The sequence below is a fragment of the Aplysia californica genome, unplaced genomic scaffold, assembly GCF_000002075.1.
Source record: "Aplysia californica isolate F4 #8 unplaced genomic scaffold, AplCal3.0 scaffold00136, whole genome shotgun sequence".
Taxonomy (NCBI): domain Eukaryota; kingdom Metazoa; phylum Mollusca; class Gastropoda; order Aplysiida; family Aplysiidae; genus Aplysia; species Aplysia californica.
The window spans coordinates 264,307-278,435 of record NW_004797406.1 but is presented as its reverse complement, the minus strand read 5'-3'; the positions used below and the strand labels follow the sequence as shown (position 1 = coordinate 278,435).

General features: G+C 37.9%; 1 protein-coding gene across 1 annotated transcript in view; it reads right to left on the bottom strand.

Annotated features, from left to right (window-relative positions):
* The window catches only part of LOC101857945 (importin-4), a 34,264-nt gene that overhangs the window by 16,260 nt on the left and 3,875 nt on the right, over positions 1-14,129 (bottom strand). The window contains exons 2-15 of the mRNA XM_005096726.3: positions 13,411-13,497; positions 12,856-12,941; positions 12,190-12,231; positions 11,346-11,478; positions 10,634-10,770; positions 8,532-8,574; positions 6,392-6,457; positions 5,417-5,518; positions 4,485-4,568; positions 4,048-4,179; positions 2,528-2,581; positions 1,906-2,015; positions 1,071-1,179; positions 227-365 (exon numbers count right to left, since the gene is read on the bottom strand). Of these exons, the coding sequence (XP_005096783.1) occupies positions 227-365; positions 1,071-1,179; positions 1,906-2,015; positions 2,528-2,581; positions 4,048-4,179; positions 4,485-4,568; positions 5,417-5,518; positions 6,392-6,457; positions 8,532-8,574; positions 10,634-10,770; positions 11,346-11,478; positions 12,190-12,231; positions 12,856-12,941; positions 13,411-13,497 (1,324 nt within the window). The remainder of the gene's footprint in view (positions 1-226; positions 366-1,070; positions 1,180-1,905; positions 2,016-2,527; positions 2,582-4,047; positions 4,180-4,484; positions 4,569-5,416; positions 5,519-6,391; positions 6,458-8,531; positions 8,575-10,633; positions 10,771-11,345; positions 11,479-12,189; positions 12,232-12,855; positions 12,942-13,410; positions 13,498-14,129) is intronic.

Below are 14,129 nucleotides of genomic sequence, written 5' to 3'. Positions count from 1 at the left end.
ACACCAAAACTATAAATTGACAAAGATGGGAGCGTAAGTTTTTGGCTGGTTGATTGATACATTTCAAAATAACTAATGAACTTGAAACATATGTTTATCCCATTACATGGACAATAATTCAATTTTCTACAAGTAGAATTAATATTTTTACAAAAAGGAAATAAAAATGAAAACAAAGCGTAATTTTCACGGACAGAGACACATTTCCCCCCATATATTTTCTTACCTAAATTCTCACAAAACATTTCAAGAGCGTAGTGGCTCTTGACAACACCCTTGGGATTTTTCTCAACTTCTTCCATTGACTTGTTCAGGTATTGAAATAACAGAGGAAGAAGTTCTGAAGCGTAATTGCTTATGCAGGGCTGAAAATACATACACAAAAAGGAGAAAATAATCTCTGGTGCAAGATCACGAAAAGAAACAATATATCATTCTTCACAATAAAAAAAAAGACTCATCTGCTCAACTACTGTGACATGAGAACACAATGACCATAATGGGCCTTTGAGCTTAAAAGTACTGGTGGAACAATTATTATAACCATGTCCCTGTCAAGCATAAAACATAAGTGACTCAGGAAAATGGGAACTGGACTTCAGTGGCCACCCACTGGCTGAGAGAAAGAATTACAGAAGCACAAGAGACATTGAAGCGTGCAGAAAGCGCATTCAGGCCCTACCTTCCAGTAACGGAAAACTTTTTTTAAAATTTTTTAATTCATTCACAGCATGGTGTTTTATGAGTCTTATATTTCCTTTATATACTGCATGGTCATACTGCATATTCTCAAACCTTGACAAACAAGATGTCATAGTTATCACACTATTGTCTTAGTCAATTTTTATTTTGTTTTGGGAAAGCTTTTTAAAAAATGGTTGCTTGTCAACTTTACGACTTTAGCAAAAGCAAATATGTCTTAATTATTACACTTTAACACACCAAAAAAAACACACTGCTATGCAGTGACTCTGAAACATGTAATTAGCATTTCACACAAACGACAAGAAAGCTCCAACAAAAAAAAATATTAGGCAACTGTACTACGAGCATGACAAACTGCTCCTCACCTGCAGATGTTCCGAGAACTGACCCACGGCAAAGAGAGCAGAGTTCCTCACCATGGAGGCCGGATCGTTGAGACCCTGGCACACAGTCTGCAGCATCTGGGACAGCAACCTGGGCCGCGACGAAGAGACAGTTTTTAGTTTTAGTAAGTGTTTTACGGCACTTACAACCCAATAAGGTCATATAAGTGCCGAAGATTAGAGGTGTTACAAGAGAGTGACAAACACAAAAAAGAAGGAGGGGAGATAAAGATGATAGATGTTTGATAGGAAAGAAGAAGCAAACCCCACCAGAGTACCCGCCCACCACCCACACAAAAAGACAGTTGACTAGCACACAAGTAGTTACACAATAATAGAAGAGCAAATACAAGGGGGTGGGGGGGGAGACGAAAGAGATTTTTAAAAACGAAAATGAGCAAAAGACTCCTCGGACACTTTAAGATAAGAGAATTTTAAATGAAAATGAACGAAGGAAAATTTAGCTCATGAACACATTTAGCACAGAAACTACCAAGAATGAGCATATTTTCTGCATTAAAAAAGCTGTCATTTTCACTTTTTGTTACTCTTTCCATCCCCCTTAGAGTATAACCAGAAATAAAATTGAAGCACAAATTCAGTGAAATGAGCTATAAAAGGACAGCATTCAGCCGACAGAAATGTGAAGGACATAAAGTCTTTACATAATAGTTGTACAGCACAAAAAGCATGCTGTAGAGCGTGATTATGCGCTATATTAATGCAATTATTATCATTATTATTACTTTTGCTATTATTATTATTAATGTCATCATTATTATTATATTCAAGGGCAGAGGTCACTGTCCAGACATACTTGTTCATAACGTAATCTGCACATCCCTCCACAATGACAGCCAGAACCAGGTAAGCCGCACGTCTGTGACTGGCCTCACTGCTTTTCAAACATGTATCCACCATAGGAGTCTGGAGAGGGGAAAAATGTAGACATAACAAGTAGATAAATGAAAAAGAAAACCATTGTGGGAGTAAGAAAAAAAGACATAGGAAATGACAATCTACAGATAAGAGAAAAAATACTACACTACTCAACAAAAAATAAAGAACCCAGACTTAGGTCTTAAAAAACACTCAATGATTAGCAGTTTTTCATAAAGCCCCCAAAGAGTGTAGTAGTAGTGGCAAAAGAACATATCAAAAGCAAATTCATGACAAAAGTTTTTTAAAAGCAATTGCAAACCAATCTAAATAATAAACAAAGGAGCATAAATGGGCGGATAAATGATATCTGTTTATCTAAAAAAAAGGTGAAATGAAAATACAGTTTTAGGTGATGATCTGATTAAAGCAATAACACTATTATTTTTACAACTATTTCAAATAGAGACAACAGCAACATAACAGAATCGAACTCAGCATGCAAAGTTGTTCCATTATAAAGGAAAAAGAATTAGTTCTAGGTACTTAATCAAGCATACCACTTTTTTGATGAATTTTTCCGCAGGCAGATGAAGAGCCATTGTATCGATGACCTGGAACAATAAAAAATAAAATTTTAAAAAGAACATTTCCAAGTCAGAAGAGTTTGTCAACACAAGAATTGTCGTACAAAGAAAGGAACAAATACAATATCCCACAAAAGAAAGAGAGGTATATTAGAAAAACTGAAACTCTTAACTCACTTGCGACTGGGCCCTTTCACCAGTCACAAGCGTTGAAGACTGGCGTTTTTGGGGGTATTTCAATAAATCACCACAACTCTTAGAATTACCCTATTGTAATTATGTTTTGACACAGTAAAGTAACATTCAAGCTTAATCTAATACAAAAAACTAAAGTTGTCTAAGTTTAATACTTTAATTTGTATGATTTTTTTTTAATTGGCATGAATTTGATTTTCCAAAAAATTTCCAGAGACGTGACAAGTGGAATGAAATTCACTACAACAACAAAAATAAAAGTTCAAAGTGTTCTGGTTTGATTTGTATACATATGCGAGTGTTTGGTGAATATATAAAAGCTGGTCTGTGCATTGATTCAGACCCATACACTGAAAATACATAGACAAATGTACGGCACAGCGTGATTTCGTTGCGCGAAAAACAACACCGGTACTAGTGCTAGATCTAGCCCTAAAACTACGACTCGGGCCGTGTTCAGGTACATATCCAGGATCCTAACTATTAGACACATCATATTCTGAGACACTAAAACTAGTAAAACGTACAGAAGTATAGAAAACGGCAAAATTATGTGATTCTGGTTCATGCGACTTCTTCGACCGTTACTACGACGCGACTGTCGGATTACTATGAGCTGTATAGAAAAAAACAAAGCGCGAGTTCCGGTCTGTTCAACCCCAGTTGGGGTCACTGTCCTTCACCTTCAATAACTTAAAAACTACCGGCCCCAGAGATACGAAACGAAGTCTAAGTAGCTCAGGCTTGGCCAAACAAGGGTACGAGGCGGGTCTCGCGATCCGTGCGTGATTTGTAGAGCGAAAAAAAAATTCCAAAGTTGGTCACGCAGGGCTCGTGTGACCCGTCGCGAGCGTCGCGGCGGGGGTCACGCAACTGTTGTGTGACCCGTCTGAAGTGAGTTAAGGGCAGAGACAAACTGGATAAAAATTGGTGTTTTCTCCGCTATTGGTTATACCATGACATACAATGAACATGGTGCATTGTACAGCTAGACGATATGATTTCCTTTTAACTCTATTTTGTTTGTTTGGTTTGAGTAAAGAAAAGCACATCAGCACAATAATAGTCATCTAGTGCTAAGGGGAAAAGTAAGACAGAGACAGAAACAACAGAGGGAAAGTTAAGAAGTTGGAACTCCCAGTAGTGCACCCTCCAACTTCCAGAAATATTATTTTGGAAGAACAAGATAAAAATGGCAGTTACAAGAAAATGGAGCAGACACATCTAGATGGCCATCTACTTAAAGAATTAGGAATTTGGAAATTCAAATATCTGGTTTGAAAGCAGGCAAGTTATACCTGGACAGCAAACTGTGATGGTCTGTGAGACTCCACTTCCTCTTCATCGTCGTCTTCCTCTTCCTCATCGTCACAAATGATGGGAAACAGGGTCTGGAGGATAGGGTCCACCAGGTGGTGTTTGAGCACAGTCTGGAAAAGCAGAAAAGGCAATGGAGTAAAAATCCTCATTCACTACGGTGGAAAACCCCCCCAGCTCAACAGAAGCTTCAAACAAACTTTTCTCTCGTTTTGATTAAGTTTTGGGTTCCAAAAGACATAATATATGTGTAATTTTTTTAATCGACGTACTAGGTTAATCCCTAGAAAAACGCACAGCATCTAAACTAGAAGATTTGTGAAAATGTTGAACCACAATTTTGAGACAGCATATGGGACAGTAGAGCATACTATAGGAATTTGAAACTAAAAAACTTGTTCCATTTGATCCAACTCACTTTTTTCTTCAGTCTGATCAAAGAAGACACAAAGGACATAGCTTTAACGCGGAGTGGATCAGTCAGATCTTTGCTGCTTGCAATCTGAAGAAGGAAAAGCAGAAAGTTATTTTGACAAGTTTACTATACATGATACAGCGGTTAACTATTCAATGCAGTAAAAATCTTTCAAGTTCAAACACAACAGAGCCTTTGTTGTCAAAAACAGTGGAAATTATTGATAATTAAAATAATCTTAAAGCTCAGTTATACTAAACTGTCATCAATAATATCAGCATCCCAGGACAACGACAGTGATGCTCAACAAAAAAACTTCAAGACACAGAAATCTAACTAGCGACATCTACATAAAAGGCGTCCAACCTAACCGTACTACCACAGACACCACTGGTAATTCTGCAGGAACCAATAAGGACAAAAATAAAATAGAAAATTAGAGAAGGGATCAAGCCATGTTGGAACACAAACCCACCAACTGCTACTCAAAAAAGGGAAAATTCTTCAGGTCAACAATAGTATATAGAATATGTAAGTCTTATAGGAACGGCATTCAGCTGGGTTAACACTTCAGATTCCCTAAAAAAAAATTGTCATGCGTGATTTTCCTTGCAAATAAAGAATTTGATGACAGAGTGAAATTCAAAAGATCCCAGTGCTGGCACTATTTCCTATAAAAATAAGTGTTACCTTTTGACATTCTAGAACTATGTTCACTAAAAGCACTCTCGAATTTCATAGTGGTACAACAATTCCTCGACAGTCAGGCTAAAGACTTGTTAAACGCATCGTGTAAAAAAACCCAACTGATCAGGTACTACAACACTTTTCAAACAGTTCTAACATCCAAATCCTCCTCCCTTATGAAATAGTACAATAGGATGGCTTACAAAAACTAAAAGAAATTACGGATAACAGCAATCTATTACACTTACTTGTAGACAGTACTGCACCAAGGTTTTCAGGTGAGGAACAATGATGGCTACTTCAGACTCCAGAAGTTCATCAAAAAATTCCAGGGCCACACAAGCTTTTTCCTGCACAAAGGAAAAGTAAGAAAACTCTCACTTTATATTTTAATTTACTTTGAGTAAAAAAAAAGGACATCAACACAATAATGGTTGCTTAGTGTAGGGAAAGAGCATGATATGTACACAGAGACAACAGAGGGAAAGAAAAGAAGTAGAGAACCAACCAATGGCGCCCTCTAACCATCCTCTCCCACCCTTTTTTTGAGGGGGGGGGGGGGAGTAAGTGTTTTAAGGTGCTCGGAACTGCATAAGGCCATATGAGCGCGCAGGACATACCAAACATTTTCAGTAGGTAGGAAATTTTGAATTTTACGCGGGTGGCAACCGAAGCCTACTCTTATCGATTTTGGACCACCAAGGGATCTTTAACATGCACAACTTGCACACAGGACCTCCAAGGAGTAGATCTTACCTACCATAAGATTAGGGGTGTGGCTGAAAGACAGCAGTAAGAAGGAGCCAAGGGGACGCAGCAGAAAGGCTGCAGAAAGAGTCAGGAGCCCAAAGTAGGGGGCAAAGGAGGTGAGGGGGTGGGGGCAGAAAGTGTAAACGAAAGCAGATGACAGAACATTACTAGAGCGAAGGAAAGGACGTGAAAGTAAACAATTGTCAAGAAGAAAATGTTTCCGTCGCTACCCGGACTCAAACCTGGAATCAATAATAATTTCAGACACTCTGGTCACAGACCTGATCATTAAATAGTTTAAAGTCTTTGAATTTAGCTAATCACCAATACATGCAGTTTTTAAGACAGAATTGCAAATCTTAAGCCAGTCCTTTATGGATATGACCCCCTTAACATAATTCCCTCAATGATTCTAAGCATACAGTCTTTAAAACTAGAGGCAAAACAATTTATTGGGGTCCAAAATCTCTTACCTCATCCACAGCAGCCAGACTTTGCACGACCTCTAGTACTCTGGGTACTACGTTCTGAATGTGAGTCTGAAAGCAGCAAAAGCATAACAATTATCAGTCGGGCTATACAGAAAATATAAAATTTTTACCAAAACTGTATCAAAATAAAAAGGAGAGTAAAAAAAAAAAGTCTCTTCTTGTGACATTTCAAGTTTTTCTTAGTACTAGTTAGACATCTCACTTCACAGGCGTTTATTTCACTTTGGTAGCTCTTGCTTACTTATTGTCCATGTTTGGGCTTGGTCGCACAGCGCTGGTACGAGGCTGCTCATATTGAGTTGGCGCTTTGTTTCCATTGTGATGTTGGGGAGTGAAAGTAATGGTGCCAAGTGTAAGTCACAGCATAGGCCTTTTTATTGGGTTTTTTTCTTTGTCTATCTTTCCGTCTTGGGTGAACACACTTCCCTGATATTTGAACTTTTGCACTTGCTTGAGTTTGCTGTTTTCAGCACTGAAATTTTGTGGTTCTAGTGTTTTGTTAACTTTCATTGCCTCCGTTTTGCTTGTGCTGATCTTCAAGTCCTGAACTTTGCAGTTTTTGTTCAGTTCGTTTGTGTATTCTTAGAAGGTCTTCTCATAGTCGCTAAGTAAACTCTGTGATCTTCGGCAAAGAGAAGCTAGTTGTGTTGTCTTCCAGCTTTGCTTCTGCTGTTATTTTGTCCTTGTATGTAATAAATAGGAAAATAGTTGTCTTACTCCTGATCTAATGAGAACCATTGTGTTTTTCCCACATGGTGTCCCTACTCAGTGCTTCCACCAGCTGAAGCTGAAAAGTAAGGAAAATTCTGCAGGGGGTCTGGGGGCCGCAGAGGCCCCCACCAGGGTCCAGGGACAGCGTCCCGTTGGGAGTTCAGGGGGCGAACCCCCGAAGAAATAGAAATTTAGTGCTTTTAGAGGGTAGAAAATGGCATTTGGGAGCCTGTTTGAAGATATTGCCTACAGCCCATAATATTCATTTTTCACCAACATTTTGTCTTGTTTGACTTCATCGCCAGCATATCTTTCCAATGTTGGAAATGTTTAAAATCAGGTTCCCCTTTCATTTCTACTATAATTCAATTAATTTGTAGTCGCACCATTGACAGCAGGCAAACCTGGGAATAATGAATAGATGTACCTTCAAAATACGGTTGCGCAACGTATACCCACATTTTTTCTAAATTTTCATGTCTGAAAGTCGCCTGTCACAACCTCGGAACACCACTTCGAATTATTCTTGATTTTATACGTGGTGCTCACTATGGACGGGATCGGCCAATCGGGCCGATCGCCCGACTCGATCGCCTAAAAAACAAACGTGTTTGTTTTCAGTTTCAAAGCAAACACGGTTGTTCGACCGAGTCGGGCGATCAGCGCAATCGGCCGATCCCATCCATAGTGGGCACGACCGTATCAGCATATATATTTCTTTCATCATGGCCCTTATATTGCATTCACGTGCCGTAGAATCTTCGCATTGATAATTTCTCTAGATCTAGATAATATTTTCGAAAAAAGTTTTTTCCGACAGTAATTTTCTGTCTAAGATCAAAATCAGTCTTGATCAACGCGCAGATTTTCCAGCCGCGGCAACAATCCGAAGATAGACGGAAGGAATGAGTGAATGACAGAAAAGAGGAAGTTGGCACAAAAAGGTTCGCCAGATTTTGATCCATCTGCAGGTAAAAAATGTACTGCCGACCAACACGCAATGAATGCATGGGACTGGGACATAGCGGTATAATGTCCGATTGCAGGCGCAATTTGGCAGGTTTCTATAACGTTAGCTTGTTGCCGAGAGAATTACCGTAAATATCCGTACCTTATACAAGACGATACGAAGGCGAGTACGGAATTTCGGCAGTCCTGCACTGTCGCAGTTTTTTTTAACGGAGGGAGTAGATAATGATGGAGGGACAAGTACGGAACTGGCAGAAAGTACGGATTTCCTTAAAAATACGGAAGAGTGGACTACTGTTGTTTTGCTGTTTCCAGACCTGCCATTCTATGAAATATCAAAATCAGGATCTCGGGGGGGGTCAACTCTAAAAATGATAATATTTTCAAAACCAATGAGATGTACAGGCGAGATGTAAAATTATAATTTCCTCAATTCACGTACCATTTCATCGTCACCAATATAGAAGACCAAATCTGTCATGCACCTGAAAAAGAACAAAGTTAATTAGAATGCGTCACTCTATTTGGATTACTTTCAATACACGTCAGCTATGCAAGAGCCAACAAGTTCACTACATACAGCTAATGTGAAAACCAAAATGACTTTTAAAACTCCTGTCCTTTCAAACTTCAAATAAATAATTCAACCCAAACAACTGATGTACTTAATACTTTTCTACCTAATTTTGTTCTAATAATAATAATTAATAATAATTGCATTTATATAGAGATTACCAGAAACTGATGAGGAACATAGCACACAACGTTATTTTTTTTTTCCTGATTCTGTTACTTTTAGTTAGCATGAATCAACAGCCCGCCGGAGCTCCGACCCCAGGGCTAATGAGCCCTGAAGCTACTTTGCAGATGTGGGATAAGAAGTTTTTGCATTTTTGTCTACGTTGGAAATGAACTTCTTCCCCATTCTACACAGCAAACCATTACACTGATGTACTAAACGCTCAATGTCTTGAGATTTATTCTGTGTTAGAATGGTTAGTTTCTGTGCCTTAGTTTTTGCCCTATCAAGTGTTTGCAGAGTACCCAATTTGTCCTATTTTAGTTACAAACTTATGAATAAATGATTGTTTATTCAAAAACAGCATGACAGATCTCTCCAAAATCTGTGTTAAACTGACTATGAATATCATGCCCTTTACCATAAGAAATCTTAAATCTGCCCAAGTCGTAATAGACAAGTTATAAGAGAAGAAAGATGCACATCTACATTTTTTAACTAAAGGCACTCAGCATTAGCTCTTGTTTTACCATTAAACAAGAGAAAGTTACTTTGCGTTTGTTCATGAATCATGCTGTGTCTGCGGCAGCCTGCATGCCACTAAGAAAGATATGTGATTTTTTTAAAGCACAAAACTGTGTAAATATGTAGGTAGAGATAAACTTCTTGTATGGATTAAAAATAATGACAGCTAACACATTCATTCTTAGTTTTTGTGTCGGAAATATGTGCTGACACTTATGAATGTAAAAAAATTTAAAAATTGTCAGTTATTGCAAATGGTCATAGAAAAGAAAAGAAAAGCTGAAAAAGTCTGGTGCTGATTCAGTGTCACTGGAAAGCTAGAAATTATTCTTATAACCCAATTACGAGAATTCATCCCTGTTATTCGGTCAACTTACAAAACTTAAACTTAGCGTTGTAAGAAAAAGGAATTTCAGGAATGTAACAGATACTGTTTGTGTATTACATTGTAGATGTACTCTGGCACTAAAATCGATTTGTACTTTTTCACAGAGAGACTACAGGGTAATATTTATAAACTTCCAAGAAAATATGCGAATATTCAAGACTATATTAGACACATAAAGTTGTATTTGGAGGAATTAGTTCATAGCAAGTTGTGTGCTAGATGGATAAAGTTGCGAAATTACAGCTTTCTATTATATGCGCAGATACCATCTTTTCTCAGTATTTGCACTAATGTTGTGTCACTCAAGTTCCAAAAGTTCGATAGTTTTTGTAGTGCCGTTCTTTTTATATTGGTTTTTGTTCATTCACACTTGTCCAAAAATTTTTACAATTTAGCATTGCCGACTTCAGAGCATCTAATGAAATAACCAGACATATTACAAAGTACGTTCTTTTTTTAGTCTCAAGAGCAGAAATACGCGCATTAGGAGCATTAAATGATAATTACCTTAAATACAAGGATACACCTAAATCTGTAAGTTGAAAAGTACAAAAAATTATATCAGTCCAGACTGAGGGTGCTGACCCCCGTGACCCCGACATGACAAGGCGCTTGGCAGGGAACCCCCCGCTGCAACTAAAATTTCACTGCTGGTGTACCATGAGCAGTGACAAGCAAGTGATCCTTAAAAGCACAAAACTATTTTTTTAAATTTCCACAAACCAAATCTGTATAGTCTGAAAATGAACTTCTGTGCATACTTGGGTGTTAATCAAGATCCTGCCAACTAGTGCACAACAAGTAAGTGTTGGTGGAGTGTGTGACATGTTCTGCTCTTGACCACCATAAACTAGAACTCTACAATAGCCTATGAATTAACGACAAGACTCACTTGATGGAGAGATAGGCCACTTCGATGTTGACAGTGTCATTGAGAGCCAGGGCCAGGAGATTCAGTAAGGAAACCATGTGGGGCTTCATTTGCTCCGAGGCAATCGATGTAACAGTGGAAAGCACAAACATTCCAGTCTGAAACATTAGACCCAAATTTTTTTTAAAGAACAAGAGAAGAAATTGGGAGGTACTATTCCCTTTTAACAATCCATACTGCCAAAGGCAGCAAAACTATTAAATATTTGACATTGTCCAAACCCTAGTTATACAAAGCAGAAGACACTAGGAAAAAAAGTTCACATGTCTCATTTTCAATGGAAGTTGTCAACTAATATTCACAGAATTTTCAGATAAGAAAAAAAAAAGGGTGGGGGGGTTTGATACGGCACAAACCATATCTCCTGCTGAAATTGAATAGTGACTCAACTGTTTGTGCCTTATTTCAACTCATGAGATAATGTACCTATCAATCATTTGAATCATGCATATGTGCCTTCACAATACAAATAAAACAAAGTGAGAAGAAAACAACAAAGACTTTTAAATCTTGTTAAAGAGAATCATACATACGTAAACAGACATTCAGAGAATTGAAAAAAGGAACATGCCAGAAAGAAAAAAAGACCTTGCAATCATATCATCCTAGCATTCAAAATTGAAAAAATAAAATTAATTTTTCACATAGAACATACATACAAAAACACCCTCACCTCTCTTTTTGCTGGATCCTCATCCTTGATGTAACTGACCAAAAAGTCAAAGAGCGCTGGCCACTGATTGGTTGGGGTATCATGCCGTGCAATGACCCCAACAATCTGAGCTATGGCAGAGCGAGCACTTTTGCTGGGAGGGCAACAATGAAAAATACATTAGTCAAACGTTCATTGTAGTTACTGTACATAAAGAATGCAAACATCTAAAGAAAGAAAATTATGTCTCATCCCAACAATAACAAAAGCCTTAAGAGAAACAATTAATTCAATTTCTTTAATTCACAGTGAAAGCGTTCGCATTTTTACCTTTACAATTATAAGAGCAAATCTCAAGCTGACTTTTTAAAATAAAAAACCAAACAAAAAAAGGGTAAGGAGAAAATGGGAAGCTATGTGAGCCTGTTCTAAGTTTGAGCTATAGGAGGCACCCATGAACTATCAGCAATATTAGCAGTGGTCATCTCCAAAAAAAAAGGGTTTGTCTAACCAATTCTACAATGAGAAGTTTCCGACTAAGCAAGTTCACAATAAATCAACATAGGAAAAATCAGAATATAGAAAGCAATGAAAACATCCCGATAGGTCGTTCAACAATGAACAAACATTTATATAGTAAGTAATGGTGCACTTTGAAATCTAAAAAATTATAGAAACCTGAACCTTACATTATATTAACTTTATTTTCTATCTGTGATTCACATTGTCAACGCATACATTTTCAGGCTCATACACTCATACAGGAAGGTTTTAAAATTTGCTCACAAAAGATAAAGAGGAGACACCCCAACCTCCCCACCAAAAGAAAGAGAAGAAAAAAAATTACAACATTTATTATACTTACTTGTCCTCTTGCACAAGTAGCTGCAAAATATTTCCCCTGATACTGGAAAACAAAAAACAATGAACAAATGACCACTAAAGAAAACTAACAGACAAGTACAAAAATAACACTTGATCAATGTAAAGACAAATATTCAATTGGTCTCATATCTATATATATTATATTTGCGAAAGTTAGTCAATTTGGTCGCCTAAAATTTCATAATCTTTTAACTTTCAAATTTGAAAAAAATTAACAGTGGTTCGGAATAATTTAAAGGGTTCACAGTTATAATAAGGAGTCTGAAGTCACTGTAGTTAAATTTAGTTTTTTTAGTTTCGTTTCGATCTAATCTTGGGAAAGTCCATCTTCTAAGACGCCATTGTAAATAAGTGAGGCTTCCGTTCACAAGCAGCGCACCGACTCCACAATGACTTGAAGATAGATTCTTTTGAGTCCGTTCATCGAATGATAGAGGAAAAAAAAGTCTCCAAACAAATTTAAAACGTTAACAATGTTGACTTGTCCAACTTCAAATTGTAGAGATAGGCTATGCAAAAATAGGCATTCAAGGTGGTAGATCAATAACTAGTAAATTTCTCATAAATTAAAAAAAATAATTCTATTTGTAACCAAAAAAATGTATTGTGCTTGTTCAGTAGCTGTGGGGGAAATAAAAATGCAAACCTGTCTTTAATTGTATTGTCTAAAGCCGCCCATTGCTTGGACTTGTGAATCTTCCTCCGAATCAAAACTGCTGCATACTGTCGAATCTGGTTTAGGAAGACAAGAAATATAGAACAATGATCATTGAACATTAAATACTCAACAGTTTTTATTTAGCAAATCTAAATAAAACATAGCGATACAGCCATTACATCTCCATTTCTTTCAACTGAAACGCATAAAACTAGCAAACAAGAATTAATTCAAGGACAGATTGACATTTTGAATACTGCACCACTACAATCATGGTTCCAATATAGGACTTCTGTGAGTACAGAGACAGCAGCAGTCATTTTACATGTACTTGATTTATGCCTGTAAGGCTTCACAGATTATACAGCCCATCCAGACCTAGTTGTTGTCAGTGAACGTCCATGATCCGAGTATGATAGGTGGTGATTTATGATACAGGAAGCTTCCTCGGGGGTTTGCTTCTGCTGGCTCAGCTTGAGACGAGCAAAGGTCAAAATATTTGAAAATAAGTAGAGCTGGATTTGGAGTATACTGTACACATACCTGTGGCTGTGTAGAAGTGCCCAGAATGTGACACAAATTCTGTAAAGTTGCAGGATCTTTAAAAGCTTCCTTCAGCTCAAGAGTAGCCTGTACAAAAAAAAACAAAAAAACGTAAAAGCAACAGTATTGTGCCACCCCCCCCCCCCCCCCACTAACACCTGACCTGACATTCCTTAGTGTTGGTCCACTTGGCAGTCTACCATGTTTCTGTTCTACTTGACAGTCTACCACCAGACGTGTCTGACACCTGTTCCATTTGGCAGGAAAGGAAGGAGGGAGAGGGAGAGGGAGAAGGAGAGAGAGAGAGAGAGAGAGAGAGAGAGAGAGAGAGAGAGAGAGAGAGAGAGAGAGAGAGAGAGAGGGGGGGGGGGAAAAAAAAAGAGGGGGGGAGAGAGAGAGAAAGAGAGAGCACACTGTGACTATAGTCCAACAACCTTTCTATAAGCCAAGAGCATTAATCTAGACCAACGACATGTTTATATATGCGTCACAGATGCGTAGGCCTAAACATAGCCTTAAATATTTCAATTGCGTGCGGAGAGTCTGCAGTTGTGAGAGGGGACATGTCCAGTATTGTCACCTGTGAAAGCACGCTTCATCTTCAACAGAAATACAGTCAAACCTGTGTAAGAGAAAAGTGGCCGTATAAGACAGGTGGCCGTCTTAGGCAGGACTGATCAAGATAAAGGAAACAAACCATTCCCATCTGAGGCCCCAAT